This window comes from Cydia splendana, chromosome 15 (assembly GCF_910591565.1).
Source record: "Cydia splendana chromosome 15, ilCydSple1.2, whole genome shotgun sequence".
Lineage (NCBI taxonomy): Eukaryota > Metazoa > Arthropoda > Insecta > Lepidoptera > Tortricidae > Cydia > Cydia splendana.
Genome location: NC_085974.1, coordinates 13,243,191 through 13,261,279, shown reverse-complemented (window position 1 = coordinate 13,261,279; position 18,089 = coordinate 13,243,191). Strand labels below are relative to the sequence as shown.

The 18,089-nt window shown below is 40.5% G+C and overlaps 2 protein-coding genes across 2 annotated transcripts; both read right to left on the bottom strand.

The window, feature by feature from the left end:
* Positions 1 to 558: 558 nt before the first annotated feature.
* LOC134797680 (uncharacterized) lies at positions 559 to 11,866 on the bottom strand. The gene is made up of 3 exons (XM_063770023.1): positions 11,531 to 11,866; positions 6,593 to 6,813; positions 559 to 1,702 (listed from the first exon to the last, which is right to left on the bottom strand). The coding sequence occupies exons 1-3, from the start codon at positions 11,646 to 11,648 to the stop codon at positions 788 to 790; spliced, it is 1,254 nt and encodes a 417-aa protein (XP_063626093.1). The 5' UTR covers positions 11,649 to 11,866; the 3' UTR covers positions 559 to 787.
* Positions 11,867 to 14,750: 2,884 nt separating this feature from the next.
* Positions 14,751 to 17,795, bottom strand: LOC134797679 (uncharacterized). Its single transcript, XM_063770022.1, has 3 exons — positions 17,650 to 17,795; positions 17,182 to 17,326; positions 14,751 to 16,279 (listed from the first exon to the last, which is right to left on the bottom strand). The coding sequence occupies exons 2-3, from the start codon at positions 17,317 to 17,319 to the stop codon at positions 15,206 to 15,208; spliced, it is 1,212 nt and encodes a 403-aa protein (XP_063626092.1). The 5' UTR covers positions 17,320 to 17,326; positions 17,650 to 17,795; the 3' UTR covers positions 14,751 to 15,205.
* Positions 17,796 to 18,089: the final 294 nt, after the last annotated feature.

Here is an 18,089-nt window from a genome sequence, read left to right as displayed (position 1 = left end):
TCTAGGCCTCGCCTTAGAGAAGAACTCACAGTTTTGAATACCTACGAGTAGGCCATGCTATGGAAATTGCAGTAGAATGAGTGAACGAAGGTATCTTAGTTTCATAATAAACAAGTCTCGCATGTTTGGCAGCAGTTATTGTAATAGTTTCACAACTACTGTAAGCTTTGTGCCGGATGCCGCGGGCTATCAGTTTCGTTAAGGGGCCCATTAATTAACAGTCCGCCGGACGGTATCGGCCTGTCAGTTAGAACAAAATTTTGACAATTCCGAACAACTGACAGGCCGATACCGTCCGGCGGACGATTAATCAGTGGGCCCCTTTAGTTTGGTATGCTATTATGGAATATAGTAGTTCGGGTTTTTCTCTCCTACAGTTATGAAACTTACGAAATTGGCATAATTTAACAATATAATTCACTTTTCTCTCGCTCAAGTCACCTCGATCGATCGATTTTGTAAAGCAATCACGTAGATATAACATGTGTAGGTGTCTAAGGAATTAGACCTTTAAAAACTTACCCTATATCCAAGTGTGAAGTAAAATAGAAAAAAAAATTGATAGATACATCTCATTTATTTATATTAGGTAGTTCTATAACAATACTTTTAACAGTCTTAAAACGAACGACTTAGTGCGACAGCCGGCGGTCAACGCCGTGAGTTATCTACAATAGTATGTACAATAGGAGATAAGGGGCCCACCACTTGTAACTTATCTTTTCAGTTCTTTTGTCAGAAAAAGACTTTCACTGTTACACTACACGGGTAAAGGTACTAAGTCAACTCAGGCGCATGTAAGTGACGTAAAGCCCCTTGGTCCAGGATTAGGCGGTGCGCTGTGTCTTTGCATGAATGCGCAAGGTGTGGAGCCAGACCCTCGAGCTACCGCTTCGAAGAATTGCCTGAGATCGCTCACGGATCGAGTCGGCGGCGCTTGTAAGTCGTGCAGCGACGCCGCCCGGCGAGGAGTCGTCTCCGGGACCACAACTAATCGTGTCAGCTGTTCTGTACTCCTCGCTAAACTATTTCCACTTTGGGATAAAGACTCGAAGAGCGCTTTACGCTCTTTCACTGGAACATACTGAGCGACAGCCTCATGTGCGTTAGGCGAACAGGACCTCGCTCTCTGCTCTAGTGATGAAGTTTTCCGCCTTGCCGCTTCCAAAGCGTAACGGCCCCGCTCTGCGCCGCCCGCCGTCCCCTCCCAACGTTTTAGGTACCGGTGGCGACCTTGCTCCGTTTCGCCGGATCGCGCCGCGCGCGGCAGCGTGTGATGTTGCGGCGCGCTCAATTTGCTGCAATTGTCACATTTGACGACCTCCGCTTTCCTTACGGGCGCATCGACCACGTCCGTGGTCTTCAAGGCGTCGAGGGACAGTGAGAGGGAGAGGTCGAGGCTGCGGTCGGACGATGAGTCGTAGTCGTCGTCCTCGACGACGATGCCCTCGTCCGTCGCAGCGGGGGAGTGGTCCCGTTGGGGCAGCTGTGTCTCAGGCGAGGATATGAGCCTCCGTCGGGCGCGCGGCGGGGGTCTGGGTGGGCATGAAGGCGTATCCTGGGGGGGCTTCTTCGGCTCCCGGATTGCGGTGTCCGCGGCGGAAAGCACATCCAAAAATCGGACTTGTGGGAGCGGCGTTTGGCCGAGGATTTCGACACACAACGCGCGCACCCAGCGTGCGTACTCCGTTGCGTTGCAAGCCTGTAACAATGAAACACGACGTTAGCTCTCGCAATAAGATTCACGATGATAGCTACAACTTTATAATATATCGAGTTACGAAAATTCATATGCAAATCTCATATAAGTGTTACCGGTACCTCTGGTTCGCATTACTAGTATTTAATCTATTATGTCTGGCCAAGACGTTCGAAACGTGTTTCCTTTACGTGTCAACACCTTCGCGCATCTAGCCCTTCTTATGGTAATAGTCACATGAAAGGTCGCTCGGCACAAAAGCATGATTTACGGGTGATGCTCTTTATAGAGGTCTATTAAAGAGCGAATCGTGAGAAAGGCGGGCACGAAGGGGACCCGCACGTCTTACAAGATTTGTATTTACTAGGACCTCTAAAAGGTAAAAAAACTACTTGTTACGCAAAGTCCGTTGAATAGAAAATTATTATAACTGGCGGAGACCAGCTAGTAATTACGATTCCTAAAATAGTAACGCTCCTAATGTTGTATATGGAGTAATAAACGAGTACCTATTGACGTGGATTAATCAATAAAATAAGTATGATTCATAAGAAATAACCTCGGCGATTGTAGGTCAATATACCAGCCCGTACAGCCAGTTATTAGGCTTTGCTTAGTCTCATCATCATCATCATATCAGCCTTTTATCGCCCACTGCTGAGCATAGGCTTCTCTTCGAGTACGCCACTTATCCCGGTCCCGAGCCAATCTCATCCAGAAGTGACCCGCAGTCTTCCGGATGTCATCCACCCAACGAGCCAACGGACGCCAGGCACTCCTTTCGTCTGTAAGCGGCCACCATTCCGTTAAAATTTTGGCCGACCTGCCATCACTCTGCCTGGCAACATGTCCCGCCCAGCTCCACTTGAGTTTGGTAATGACGTATCCGACGTCTTGCACCTTGGTGCGACGTCGGATCTCAACATTCCTCACTCGATCTTGAAGTTTGACGCCGAGCATGGCGCGCTCCATGGCTCTCTGTATCCGACGTCTTGCACCTTGGTGCGACGTCGGATCTCAACATTTCTCACTCGATCTTGAAGTTTGATGCCGAGCATGGCGCGCTCCATGGCTCTCTGTGCCACTTGGATTTTATGCACTGCCTGCCTAGTGAGCGTCCATGTCTCGGCACCGTAGGTCATGGTGGGCAGGACACATTGGTTAAAGAGGCGAGTCTTCAGGCACTGTGGAATGTTAACGGGCTTGAGGATGTCCGCTAGTTTATTGAATGCCGCCCAACCCAGCTGGATTCTCCTGGAGATCTCCTTTTGCTGATGTGTTTTGTCAAATGATAGAATATGTCCAAGATACACGTATTGCTCGACCACCTCCAGTCTCTCGTTCCTCGTTCGTGCTTAGTCTGTCACTTGATAACTACTTACATAGTTATACCAAATGTTTTGTATTTGTCTAAAACTTAAGAAGAACTTCAATACCTTCATATAATACCAATAAAAGTGTATGTCTTTGCAGGCGATACCATAACTCACTTTTAAAGTTTTTTTACCAATACTGCAGTAACCACACCTACAAATCTAATATTTCGACAGAAAACGTGTAGAAATCCTAATCATACCTAGTTTACAAACAGCACTGGCAGGCTGCTCGGATACGGATTGATCAATCCTGCTTGCCAATTACTAGGTTGATCCGAGTAAAATTACACTAGCACGTATCCAATATTGGTCAACAATCTCATTAGAGCAAAAAAAAGTTAGTTTCGCGGGCTGCGGCTTTTATATTTCGAATGCCAATTCCAACGTACAAGCCAAACTTATTCTATAAAACAATACACGATGTACTTAGTACATACAATTATACGAATTAAAGGGTATTACGAGTATTAGGTATTAAATCCTTGTTCTAATGTACAAAATGACAAATTAGGTAGGTACCATTATCATTGTTAGAATAGCTAACCGACGTTTTCATAATTGTCACACCATTATTCTCTACTATCTAGATTCTAGATAGTAGAGTCACTGTCACTCTTTACTTTTCAACTTATTAAGACCGGGTTGCAGCATGCACCATCAACGAACTGATCGGTTGGAGATGGGTAGGTTGAAGGCTTGGCCGGAATGAGTAAGTAAAAATGTAATAGATGAACTAGTTTATAGTCCCAAAACTGAGCTACTTTCTACAAAAAAAACCAGGTCCATGCAAAGGCCAAATGTACGGTCCGCATCAGCGGTAATGATTAGCTCATTTCATGCGTGATTGATCTCCGACAATTCAATTGTTTATTACTTATTACCGTATAAAAAAATGTATGGCTTCTCCATTAGTGCCTTCCACTATGGTCACATAACATATGTATAGACTATAGAATAACTGTTGTTAATTATTTATGAAAGCATTGTGTAGTCGGACAATGGCGGCTACGTGACTACTGTAATTATACTCATTGTGAATACAAAAACTAAACCGTCGGCGATTTTGTGGTCGTAATGTCCTAGGTTTAACTAGTTTTTTTGTTGCCGAAAATAACCATTAATCAGCTGGAGACTTGCTTGAATGTGTACGAGTCATAGCATAGTCTAATAAAACATGGTCTTCCATTCCCAGAGTGACACGGGCCTACGTCACAACAACATGGCCGCTATATATAGCGCTATCGCATATTATCATATAGCGCTGTCGCATGATGACGTAGGCCCGTGTCAGTTAGGTGACCTAGAAAAGACGGGAATGGAGTACCAGGCGGAGTATATTATTATACCATGAGTCATAGTATTGTAGGTTGGCATGTAGGTATTACAAGTCACAGAACAAAAAAATGTGCGCACATATATAGATTATTAGGTGGCTTCGGTCAGTGGGGACACACTTCTGACTTCGGGCAAACTCGGTTCCGTTCGGCTCAGCATTGCTCTGAGGAATTATTAGGGTTGACACAACTTGACGTCCCTTTGCGTGCAAGACCACAGATAAGATAATGACTTGAATTTTGACAACCCTAAATAGCCGAAAGGGTTAGTGCCATAAGTAGAAAAGGATATCATGATTCGACCCTGAACCGCTGTCAAACGTCGGTTTTGTAGGAAGTTTCCTTTCTGTACGCTAGCTAGTACTATTATTTATTACTTATGTGCTTAGGTGTGCGATTTTGAAATTGGCAGTCGTGGGATCGAATCTTCGTTAGCACCGGGTTTTATGATTTGATCCAGAGAGTCTCATAAACTTGCAAGTTAATGATTTGATCCAGCGAGTCTCATAAACTTGCAAGTTAATGATTTGACCCAGCCAGTCTCATAAACTTGCAAGCAAGTAAATGCGATTTTGCTAAACTTTTCTAAGGATTAATTATGCTTGTTTAAGGTAAGTCATTATTTACCTATAGTTTACGTGTGCTAATTGAATTTATAATTAAGCATTATGTGTCGGAATGCTGTACAATCTGGCGTGACTTATAAGCGTGCATTATTATGCAACGTCGATATCAATTATAACATTATTACCTTCCTTGTTTACTACGAACCTGTACAATAAATCTTGGTAAATGATAGCGTTTAATATGAATAAGTTATATGTGTATATAACTATTTTATTGACGTTAGGTGTTATCTATTTAAATAAGTATGTGTTAACCTAGCACGTGCCGGTATAATCTATAATAAAAAAAAAAAAAACGATCACTAATATCAGAGGTCAACGATGGTCTACCTCTAAATAAACTGCCAAAAAGTTACACGGACTACCAAATGTTTCAACGTTTTAACCAGTTTGGTGACTATGGAACCAACCTCCAACCTACTCGTAAGTTTTTCTTGTCAGTCATAGCGATTATCAATTTCTTTAGTACCGTTGATTACTGCAGAGAAAAGTAACCGCCACTTGTACTAAACGTTCTATGCAGGTGCTCTTTTTCAGACTCCATCACGTAGGAGCAAGTCATAAGTTTTTTTAAATCACAAACAGGTACATCATATCTCACTCATAGCTTGGCCTACTTAAGGGTGAGCCTGAGGAGGTTTTAGCATCATGAAGAGTTTAGCATATGAAAGTAGATAGTTACTTTCATTTGATTATCGGAATAACGAAAGTGTAGGAACACTATAACTGTTCGGTCCTTGGCAGAGTATCTTTAAGGCCATTAATTATACACTTATTTCAAGGAGACCATAAAATTCAAGTGTCTCGCATACGGAGCGAGATAAGTGGCGAGGAAGGAAGTTATAGTTTATGTCGCCATCAACAATAACACGGCGAGCGAGAGGAAATCGGGCTTTCCGACTAGTAGGTAATTGGCACTGTTTCCCTAAGGTGATTTCACTTTTATCCCTGAGGACATGTATGGGGTTAATAGTTTCATATGCTACCAGTCACTTTGTTATAAATATTGGTATAGTTAACGGAGTGCGCACGTCTCACCCTTGCATTAAGGAGTTGGAGCATTCCCGAACCATGACGCTTTATTTCCTGTGTTGCGACTTTTTTTCAGCATTTAAATAGGCGATTATTTCTCTGTGCATATTTTTCACCATTTGTCATAGAAAAGGAAACTTATACCTGCAAATCCTCAGAAAATTCCCGTTTGTACACTTTGTAAGGGACAACGGTAGACAATGTCATGGAATGCTCCAGTCAGGATTATTACGACGCGTCGCGCGCACACAACAGACGTGAAAAATCTCCAGCCCTCTTTTTCCAAATGCCAAATGATGGAGACAGTTCGACGTTCAGACAGTAGGATCATATCATATTACATCACGTCAGCTAAATGATAACCATTAACTAACAGAGACCGGACCGAGGAAAACCATAATCATTGCATTGAGCTTAGCAAACTACTATAGCCTGTATCTGGTCGTGAATCCCCTTGTAGAGGAAGGAGGATCGACCAAGTTTAGTACACTCAGAGAGAGGAACAGATTAAGATCTCGTAATTACCTGAAATGTAGCGACGGCAGCGTCATCTCGCAATCTGGACAGCTGGAAGGCGTTGGGCAGCGTCTGCGCCGGGCGCAGGTGCAGGTGCCGGAGGGGCAGGCGGGCGGCAGGGCGGCGGGGGAGGGTGCCGTCGCGCCAGGCGAGCAGGCAGCCGCCGCGGACGGCGGCGCGCACCCACGCGTACGAGTCCATGTCATCGTTGTAGTATTGGCGGAGGACTCCTGCGGAAGAGAGAAAGGGTTATTGTTTGTTTGTGGATTCTACCAGGAAAGGGCCATCAGCGGTGGACGGGCCAAGTCCGTCAGCTCCGGCCTATGACCTTGATCTCCTGTAGACGCCGCCCGCTGCGTATCCAGAGTGCTAATACGTTCTACACAGATAACCGGAGACCAAGGTCTACCAAAAATCCGACAGTTAAAGCCCAGTGTCTTGTATACAGGGCTTTCAGAGCTGCTGTCATACTCGTAATCACAGAATAGGAACCGCTTGGTTTTCTAGGTCTATGCTCGTAATACTGTATTAACCTGATCACTCCTGATTCAGTGGTTCAATCAGCTCCATAATGCCTAAAACCATCAACTTTGCTTGCTAGGTTTATTTAAAACTTATTTTCCAGAAATTTTATAATTTTAGTACGAAATAACCTCTTTATCTTAAACTTTTCTCTTAACGTTAGCCAGTTTTTCCTTGGTCCTTTAAAATTTAGCGTCGGTCCACGTAATATTACAAACAATATTCAAACATTGTTGCACAATAAATAACTATTATGCCTACCTAATGCGATTCCACTAACTAATTTGAATCGATAATAGATGACGAACACACCAATACCGCTATTAAGCGACAAACAACCAAATTGGTAGTTTATAGTCAACAACCATTAAGGATAAATCGACGGAAAAAATAAGTAGATCACAATCAACAGTTTATGTATTACGTATTGTTTGTTGGTGTGCAAAAAGTTGTTTTGGTGTGGTCTGGCCGCTTGACCATGACTTTTTGCGTTGTTTACAAATATGAAAGTAAAACGTAGACACCGTCCGTTTCTACCCATTTTTAGCTTTCTATACCTACTGATACGTTTGGATTGATTACAATTTTCAAAGTATTGTTGTGATGTTCATATTTTGAAATTAATATGTAGGTATAAAACTTTACGGAGGTTAATTTGATAAGTACTGAAAAAAGTACATTATTTAATTTTGTATTACCTATTTTATCATTGTTTTCTTAACATATCATAGTTTAAGACTTTCACATCCTCCACATTGCCATTTATAAGTATGTAGTTAGTTAAACAATTTAGCTAAACTAAATTAGAATAAACACTGGCAAGTTTATACCTATGTAGGTATAAATCCCACTTGCTTTTCGTCAATCTAATTTGAATCTTATTCAGCTACCCCGAAGATTGAGAATCGTAAATAAAGATCAGAGTGGGCAAAACAGCTGATGTCTCAGGCACAGGATTGGCGGGCTGAGCTGAGGGCATGTGTTACCCCATCAGCTCCTAATGTTAAACAGATGGTTGGAACCCGTTTATGGTGGTTGGAATCTTGGCTGCGATCTGCAAACTGTGTTTAACAGGACTTCAATCAGTTGAGTTCCCGCGAAAACACAACGCCTACATTATGCCAAAACTATAAACATGGTTAACTTAATATAAGCTATGTTTAAAAGGACGTGATTTCTGTTACCTATATTAGAGGAGTTGTCAAATTAGATCATATTTCCAAGCCTATTTGTACATTGGTATTATAAGCGTTGGTATTTTGGTAGCTTGCCAGATACACGGGATTCGACTCGGTTCTCTCGTCTTTTTATTTGACCCCCGACAAGATATATCAGTAAAAACTGAGAGCAAAATGTGTTTTTGAAGGGCGAGTAGGCAGTAAGGTAGACAGCTATAACCCCTGCTATTAGGTACTAGAACCCTAACAGTGACTGAAATCTTTAAAAAACAACCAAACGTGGGATTTCGTACATATACAGAATATCCTGGTTTCGTTTCGAAAGTTCGTTCAAAAAGTTTGCTGTAATGTCACCCAAGTAATAACCCTTCCCATAAAAACCCGAAATAAGTAATAAAGGAAGGTAGCTTACTTACTTCATTTTTAATATTAAATTGGTCTGTTACAGACAGGTAGGATAGGTACCTCCTACCATATTATTTTTATCTATTCACTATATCCCATTCTCTTTGGTTAGTGTATCGAAGATAATTTTGCGGTCATATGATAAGAGACAATATAGATAGGAAGGTATATACGGTATATACCTCTTTGGTTGGCCATTCCTTAATAAGTAGTCATAGCTGATGATGACTACGTGGATGAAGGATGCTGATATGTGTCATCTGATCAGTCCGTCTGTCCTCTGGTTGAAGACAGGTGTCGAATTCTTAGGGGGCCCACTGATTAACAGTCCGTCGGACGGTATCGGCCTGTCAGTTAGAACAAAATTTTGACAGTTCCGAACAACTGACAGGCCGATACCGTCCGGCGGACTTTAAAATTACTTTACTTTAAAATTTGTCGAAGATGTCTCATTCGTACTGTTTCGAAGAACAACCTATCAAAGTACATATGGCGACTGTACCTACCTATCTACAGTCGCCATCTGATATATCGGAGCGGCCGAGGTGCTCAAAAATATCTGAACACGCACTCGCCTTGACAATACAGGCGTGTTCAGATATTTGTGAGCACCTTGGCCCCTCCGATGGCGACCCTACATGTTTACAGTTTACATGATTAGCCGCTATTAGATTACGAGGGGAGGTACAAATATTCGCGGAATGAAGTATTTGCATATTAAATAAAACAATAGAAGTATTTTTCTTTTTCAATATATTTACCCTTGAGTTTAATGCATTTTTCAGATCGACTAATTAACTTATGTATACCATCAAAAAAATATTTTTCATCTTTGCCCTCAAAATGAGCCAAAATAGCCTCCTTAACTTCTTCATCGTCACAAAACTTTTTTCCTCGTATTTCTTTTTTTAAATTTGGGAACAAATAATAATCACTGGGGGCCAGATCCGGGCTGTAGGGTGGGTGAACCAGCGATTCGAAGCCGCACCTGTTAAGAGCAGCAGTCGCAACATGGCTCTTGTGAACCGGTGCATTGTCGTGCAACAGCAACACATCCTTTGATAGTTTTCCCCGCCTTTTTTCCTTAATGGCTTCACGTAGTCTTTCTAATAGCACTGCATAATATGTCCCAGTTATGTTAACACCCTTGTCCTTGTAGTCGATCATGAGAATTCCTTTTGAATCCCAAAATATGGTAGCCATCACCTTTCCGGCCGATTCTGATACCCTGAACTTCTTCGGAGGTGGTGCACCCTTCTTATGCCACTGCATCGACTCTTGTTTCGACTCAGGTTCAAAATGATGAACCCAAGTCTCATCCCCAGTCACAATTCGTTCCAATATGTGGGTAGGATTGTCACCGCACAGATCCAAAAATTGCTTCGATGCTTCAACTCGTTGTTGCATCTGCTGCGGTTTGAGCATTCTCGGTACCCACCTAGCACTCACTTTCGTCATGCCAAGATGTTCATGTAGGATCCTCAAAATTGTTGTATCTGATACATCAACTAATGCAGCTAATTGTTTCTTTTTAAGTCGAGCATCTTCTAGTACGAGTTTTTCAACTTTTTGAACGATATCCGACGATGTGACTTCAATCGGCCGTCCTGGGCGAGGGTCGTCTTCAATTGACTCTCTGCCATGTTTGAAGAGGCCATGCCACTTGTAAATCATAGTTTTAGCAGGGCACTGGTCCCCATAGACGGCTTTCATTTCATTAATTATAATTTGCGGAGGTTTTCCTTGCTTCGATAGAAATTTTATCACGGCACGATATTCAATTTGCTCCATGGTCGCACGTTTATTCCGAAATAATTTGTTTGAAGGGCGATATCTTTAAAACAAATGACGGTTTTGAATTGACATCTACATTTTTTTTTTCTAAAGAGTTCTCGTAAAAGAGAAACAAAAAAGGTTTTGTACCATTTCACCTCCTTCCACTTCATTCCGCGAATATTTGTACCTTCCCTCGTATGCCATTATTTAAGCTTCTCAGTAAGATTTAGAACAAGAATTTAACTTTTGGGAACAGAAAATACATTCCTAAATCTAGGTAGGTATGTGTGTTACCTTGGTGTGTTATTAATGCACATGACTTTATTACGATAATCCAACCTAGGCACATAGATAATTATCAGCTTACTTACTCCTGCTTAGGCGTTATAGTGGTAATATCCGAAAAATCTAATCAGCTAATCAGATTAAGGCTTCTAATCTTTTCGGTTCAATGAGTCAACAAACTTCTATGAAAGGAGGCCGTTTTAATCCCATTAATAGGTGAATATGAATAGGTCCCTACTAAGAATGTGTAGGTACCTATAGAAAGCAGTGTGTGTGTGTGTGTGTGTTACCCAGTTAGTAATTGGCTTACATACAAACATTGGGATATTTGGGATTAATAAAAGAGAATAAGATTGCCTAACATGGGGCTAACTATTAAACTATTAATTGGCTTAGGTAATTGGCTTTACATAATGTATGTAATTAATCTTAGAGCTGTTTATGGAGTTTAAATTTGCCCACCTTGAAATTTTAAAAATTTAATTGAGTTCTGGTTCCTTTGTCATACCTTATTAAATATTTAAACGAAATACCTGGCCATAGATTTGTTGTATTTTTTTAATATTTAAAAGAGATAGGTACATATATATATGCCATATTTTATTTTTGAAATTTAAATAATAAATCTACCTACCTTACTATTTTACTAACTGTGGTTAAGTAGTACCTATGTACATACATACATAAAGTAAACCTACCTTACTGATCCACCAGCTATCAAAACAACTTAATGCTGGGTTGAGAACTTGAGAAAAAACAAACGTAAGTAATATTAACAAACCTGATATCCTTAAATTAGGGTCCGTAGGTGTAGGAAAAGGTCCTGGAGTAAGCTCCGGACGTAACTTCCTCAGGCCGGCCACCACTCGCGGTGCCGGTGACTGTTCTCCAAGAAGCATCTCAGCTCAGCACATATTCAAAATAAACATCTTTACACCAAAACACAAATGACACTTCAAAACCACGAATCATCAATCCACAAACATGGAATATAAATTCAAATTTTCAAACTGTCACATTCGTTTATTTTTAAATGTCGAAAAAGTTCGTTACACGCGCGCGTGTCGCTCCGTTCCGTTCGCTTGTGACCGGCGGGCCGGCACAGCGCCAATGAATGAATGAAGTTGAATCGTCCTGCAGCCCCGACGGCAAGGCGGCCCCACTACTATTTTACTACGAGTAGCGGCGCGTTTCCATTGTACACAAATAAGTAAACGTGTGCCGTTATCAGTAGTATCAGTAAGACGGATACGAATCTTGAATTTAGAACTTTGTTGAGTCGGGTCGGGTAAAGTCGGGTTATTCTTGCAGTCCTTGCTGCTATTTATTTCGGATGAACTGAAGATGAAGAAAAGTACTTACCGACGTAGATTACAGCAAATTACAGTTAATCTTTTAAAGTAATAATAAATAAATAAAAAACCGGCCAAGTGCGAGTCAGACTCGCGCACAAAGGGTTCCGTACCATTACGCAAAAAACGGCAAAAAAAATCATCTCGTTTGTTGTATGGGAGCCCCACTTAAATATTTATTTTATTCTGATTTTAGTATTTGTTGTTATAGCGGCAACAGAAATACATCATCTGTGATCAACTGCCTAGCTATCACGGTTCATGAGATACAGCTTGGTGACAGACAGACAGACAGACAGACGGACAGCGGAGTCTTAGTGATAGCAAAAATGATGACGTTAGTACAACAACAAGAAAATATTTTTTTTAACTTTATTTTTATTACAATCATAAGCAGAGAAATTACTGATTACAATGGAAACGTTCGTACACAAATCACGGTATGAACGCCATCTGTTGCCAAGTAGAATGCATTAGTTTTATAACCGACTTACTGAAGACACCGATTTTAGCGGCACCTTTAGTTGAATAGATGCAATCACGGATTAAGCTTCCTGACTCTTCATTGTGCTGCATACGTTTTTCAGTAGATGGCGATGTTATCAACATAAAGTGTTAATGCCGGACACAGCCACTAGATGGTACTGTTTTCAACACTATCTTAAGTAACGTATTTTTTGACTAGATGGCATCCTTTTCACTCAACCCAAGACAAATTCTCTTTGACTCAACACTCAACGTATAGCGTATTAGTTGGTATTAGCAAGTATTAGCAAAGAGAATAAAGTCTATAGAGACGGATTGTCAAAGTAAATTATGTAGCCACTGTAAATTTACTGCCATCTTCCGACAGAACATAAAACTGTTAGAACGCCATTTGACTTTGATCCTTATTCTTTAAGTGATATGTGTCAACTTATTAAATATGTATTAATATTCACGCCATCTACTCGACTATAGGCCAAAGGTATGGTTCCATGTTTTCGAGCGATGGCGCCACAACCTTCAGCCTATGCTCGAGTAGATGGCGTGAATATTAATATTTAAAAAATTAACACATATCAGTTAAAGAATAAGGATCAAAGTCAAATGGCGTTCAAACAGGTTTAATCTTCTGTCGAAAGATGGCAGTTGGTATTAGTGACGAATACAACAGGTAGGTAGTATTAGGCGGTGTACTGAAATGTATTAATGAAGCTTTATTAAATTCTTGAATGTATTATAATAAATATTTAACCCTTTCAAAAGTTAAAAATATAAGGATAAAAATCATAGCAATAAATCTCCATTATCTTCATAACAAAATATTTACTTTCAGTGTTACATTACAGTGGGAAAAATAAATCATGCGTATAGAACCAAGTACCAAAGACATATGTAACTTCGTATAAGACGAATAAAGTCTAAGGATAAAACGTGCCTCGGAATTCAAGTAAAAGTCATTCTCGAATAGATGGCGCACACACCTTTAGCCTATCCTCGGCTAGATGGCGTGACGACACCGTTTCATATTTAACAATTTTAACACATAGATATCAGTGAATGAAGATGGATCAAAATGATATAAAAATAATAAAATCATTTATCCATATATATACATTTTTTGATAACTTTATACGTTTTCATTTTGAGTTTTAGTCGTGTGTCGATAGATGGCAGTAAATTTACAGTGACTACAAAATTTACAATGACAGGACCCCTCTATACTATCTATTCTTTTTGCAAGTACTTATTAGGTATTTTTATTTCTAATTTCTACCCTCTATCGGTAATTGTAGACAACGAAATCAACTGCGAGAATGAGAAGTGAGGTTCTCAGGGGAGTGAGGGGTCGGGTTGTAAAAATTAAAAAGATGGCGCGCTTAAAAGTTTACCTTACAAGAACATAGATGTCATTAGGAGTACTAAAAAGTGTAATTCTATTTAAATCACTAGTTACGTAGTTGTTGACCTATTTTCAGAGACTTGTCACGTTATGATTATGACAGCATTTTTGACATTATTCTTAATCCTAGTTGTCAAGTTGTGGTAAACAGAACACCTACTTACAATATTTATTTAAATGTATTTAAAACGACAAACGACGATGATTTTCAGATTAATCGCTTCCATTTTTTGAGAATCGAGTGATAATGATGATATTACGATAATTTCCCTCAAAATAATTCCCTCAAGAAAAGGCCCTTTTGGAGAATAAAACTGACTGGTATGTGACTTCAAGAAGTACCTCTATAGACAGCAAGATTTACTCACATTTTGGCCTGTCCTTTTATTGAGATGATTTGCTACCATCCTGCCACTGCCACAGTAGGTAGGGGTAAGAAAAGTCTGCAGCGATTTTGATAGCCCACGCAGAGCAAGTGTTATTTAAACGTCCTAATTTCATAGAAGTTTGGCGTTTAAAATAACACTTACACTGCGTGGGCTATCAAAATCGTTGCAGACTTTTCTTGGTCTAACTCTAACAACATATTTTACATATTGTTATTATAGTAGTTGTAGTATTTATGTAGTTATATGTTGTTAGCTAGGCAGTAAATGAATTTATTTATTCATTTATAGTAAAGCTTTGATTGTTTTAGCTATGGTGGGATCAAAGGGAGAGTTGGAGAGGTATGACATTTAATTTAATGAAGTAAACAACTTCAATTATACTCAATCAATAATTTTAATTGTTATAGTTGCATTAACAAACAAATGACATAGTTACAAAACCGCGTGTAAAAATAGCACCAAGTACACACATGGTCCGTAAGACACAATATGATACTCGGGAATCAATACAACATCTCGAGCATTTGGAAGACATCGCGTCACATTCGGAAGACGAGATCAAAATAATGGCACATAAATAATTTCAAATATTCTGACTAAACAATACGCATACCAATTCTCAACTTAAATTACCTAAATAGCTAAGGCACGACTGGAATTATCCAACAGTACATAATATAAATTAAAACAAATTAAAGCTTTGTCATGGAAGAGACTAAATATCACAATTAGGGCCCTATATTTTAAAACATACATTTCAGTCAAAACTTGTAAAAAATAGGGCTATGTGTAGATCTATAGTATGGGGCCTAGAAGTTTGCCTTGAGGCATTACCACGGCCTCCATTTGTTGGCGTCGAGCTCGTCCCCCGGAGGTCCGTCGCAATACTCTTTTTTCTCCGCATAAAAACCTTCGGCCAGACGTCTCGCCTCCTCTTGTTTTTTGTACTCTTGGTACTCAATCAGCTTCCTTTTCTTTTTAGGTGGTAAGTTGTTGTAATCCATCGGCAATTGGCACTGTTCCGGAAGATTGGCCGGCTCTTTGTTTTCGGCCGAAGGAGTCGCGTCTAATTGATTTGAGCCGCGGTACGCGACGGGTTTTTCTGGCGAGCCGGCTTTGATAACAGATTTCGCCGGTGACCTCACTTTTCTTAGGTCCAATGTTTCGTTGTTGCTCGGAACTCCTGCTGGGTAATGGCTCGCATAATCGCCTCTGTATGCGTCATCTCTGTACAAATATCTCGACTCTGGCATCTCCGGGCTTTCGGACTTAACTTCGACGTGGTCGTTCCCTCGCTTGTCCATTATGTGTTGTCGGATTTTTTGTAGTATTACGTCTTTAGCTTCGGCCGGGACTCTGTTGAAGTACGCACCACTCCTTTGTCCGTTGCCAACATTCAATTGTTCGTGAACATTGTATTGCGGCGCGGGGAGCTTATCGACTGTGGTAAGCAGACCGGACATCGGCGGGGAGACGGACTTTGACTGCCTAGCGGGAGGCCTCGGGTTCGACCACCGTTTCGAAGCGCTTTCCCCGGAATAAACTGAATCTTCCGCATCAGAAGATGATCGATCGTGGTCGCTATAATAGTGATTTCGATCGGAAATTACTGAGGATGGCGAAGTAGGAGGCGAAAATGGCGGACGCTCCGGCACTTGAATGGTCAAAGGCTGCGCCGTAATCAGCCTCGACAGATGGCTGATAAGGTTCTGGCTGACTTTTGAGTCTAAATCAGGAACGGACATAATATACTGGCACGCTTCTGCCGCGCACTGTCCAAAGCCGGCTTGGAACTTTTTCGCTTCCATAACTGGATCTTTCGGGCTGTGCAACTTGGTCAAGTGATTAACGGTTAATTCAAGGATATCGGCCTTTTCCAACTTGCTCAGGTTGTCATCATCGATCTGTGGACAAAGCAAAAAGACAATATGAGCAGGTGCGTTGCGACTATTGCGAGGTTCTCACGATGCGCGGGCAAACGTAACATTATAACTGTACCTATCCGAGCCACGCTACTCCTGTTTCTTTAATGAAACTTGTACTTTTATATCCAGTTTCGCTCGGGTTGATCTTGCTTATAATAAACAGAAGGGCGACGGGACGCGATAAAAATAAATGGCGTGTGAATGCATGATGGATTGCACATTGATGATCAGTAAACGACGGCCGTAGATGCTCGTATATGGGAACCGGTGTCCGATGCTAATTTACATCGTGGTAATTACGATCTTAGAACGAGCAAAACATTGCCTTATAATAGGCTATCATTTTAATGAAAGTGATTAGGTAGCCATATAAACACATCCAGGCGGCTCATTCAAGATTTCTTATAGTTCATTAGAATCTTTTTATTTTTAGAGTTAACAGATAGGTAGTTTTATTCAAAGGTAAAAACCAAATTTAAAATTATAATGCGTTTGTGCTCACCAAATAACGTGTCGATTTATTAGTGGCGCGTTCATTTTAAGATTGTTTTATTTTACCTACCTACTTTGGTCAGCGATTTGACTGCTAAGTTATTTTGCTAATTATTAGTTACACAAATCGAAACTAAGTGTTAGCAAACTTAACAATCACAGTTTCTTACCTAAGCAGTTTTTTAATTGAATAGTACGTCTATTCAATTAAAAAAGTTTTAAAATATGTTTTGTTAAAGTTGAGATTATACGAGATCTCAATTTTAACAAAACATATTTTAAAACTTTTCATTCTTATAAAACTTGAAACTACAATGGTACACTTTTTACTTGTAAGTTAATCTACTTAATCATATGTAAGTATAGTTTAGTAAGGTCCTTGTTCTTACCTCTAAAGCACCAACCATGAGATCCTTCAGCTCATCAAGGCACCGATTAATGCGCGCGCGCCGCTTGCGCTCGAGCAGCGGCTTGGTGATCTTCTTATACTTGGCTGTCTTGGACAGCGGGGCTGGATCGAACGACATCTTCAACCTGACAGACATAAGAAAGCTGTGTAAATTATTAGCGAAAATATGGCTTACAAAACACTTGCGGTGTGATGCCTTCCGTGTCAAGCGTATCGTACTAAGTCTAACGTCTACCCCTAGCTTGTCAAAGTATCATGAGCCTACCAAATACCTACTATATCATATCTGCTACTTTGTAAATATGTAATCGATTTTATAAATAGTTTAATTTTGTTAATAATCAACGCACAAATAAAAAAGAAAACAAAAAACCGATTTATTAATGCTCTCATCACAAGCCTAAACCCCCTATCACTACAAAGATATGAAAGATAAACAAAAACTCACCTTAAAATTCACAACACCAACATAAAAAACAAAACACAAAATTCAATTTCAAAATTGGAACGCGCAGGGCCGCCCGCTTGCGTCGGCGTCTCGGAATGCACTGCCTGAAAAAAGCCTGCCGCCCGCGCCCTGCGCCCTGCCTGCCTCCTGGCTCCCATTCATGACCACGTGTGGCCGCTCGGGTTTCAACCATGCCTCAACTATCGCATGGAATGCATACGGTGGGATTTATTTGATATTGTTCAATGTTGTTTAATTTGAGGGAGTTATTCTTTAATTAAGGAAGTCCTTGTTTTGCATTCGTGAATGGCAATATGGACGACAATATGTTTATTATAGGCGGTACTTATATCTGAAAGCTAAGTTAATTACAAAGAGTAGTTTTAACTTTTTTACATGTAGGTAGGTATGGTAAAATAGTAATGTTTGATACCCTAATT

Excerpts from the sequence above, each read along its gene's own strand:
- LOC134797680 (XM_063770023.1), bottom strand. The coding sequence starts at position 11,648 with ATGCTTCTTGGAGAACAGTCACCGGCACCGCGAGTGGTGGCCGGCCTG. Across the intron at positions 6,814-11,530 it reads CCCTAATTTAAGGATATCAG|GAGTCCTCCGCCAATACTAC; the intron begins GTTTGTTAATAT and ends TCTCTTCCGCAG. Across the intron at positions 1,703-6,592 it reads CTGCCGTCGCTACATTTCAG|GCTTGCAACGCAACGGAGTA; the intron begins GTAATTACGAGA and ends TCATTGTTACAG.
- LOC134797679 (XM_063770022.1), bottom strand. The coding sequence starts at position 17,319 with ATGTCGTTCGATCCAGCCCCGCTGTCCAAGACAGCCAAGTATAAGAAG. Across the intron at positions 16,280-17,181 it reads TCATGGTTGGTGCTTTAGAG|ATCGATGATGACAACCTGAG; the intron begins GTAAGAACAAGG and ends CTTTGTCCACAG.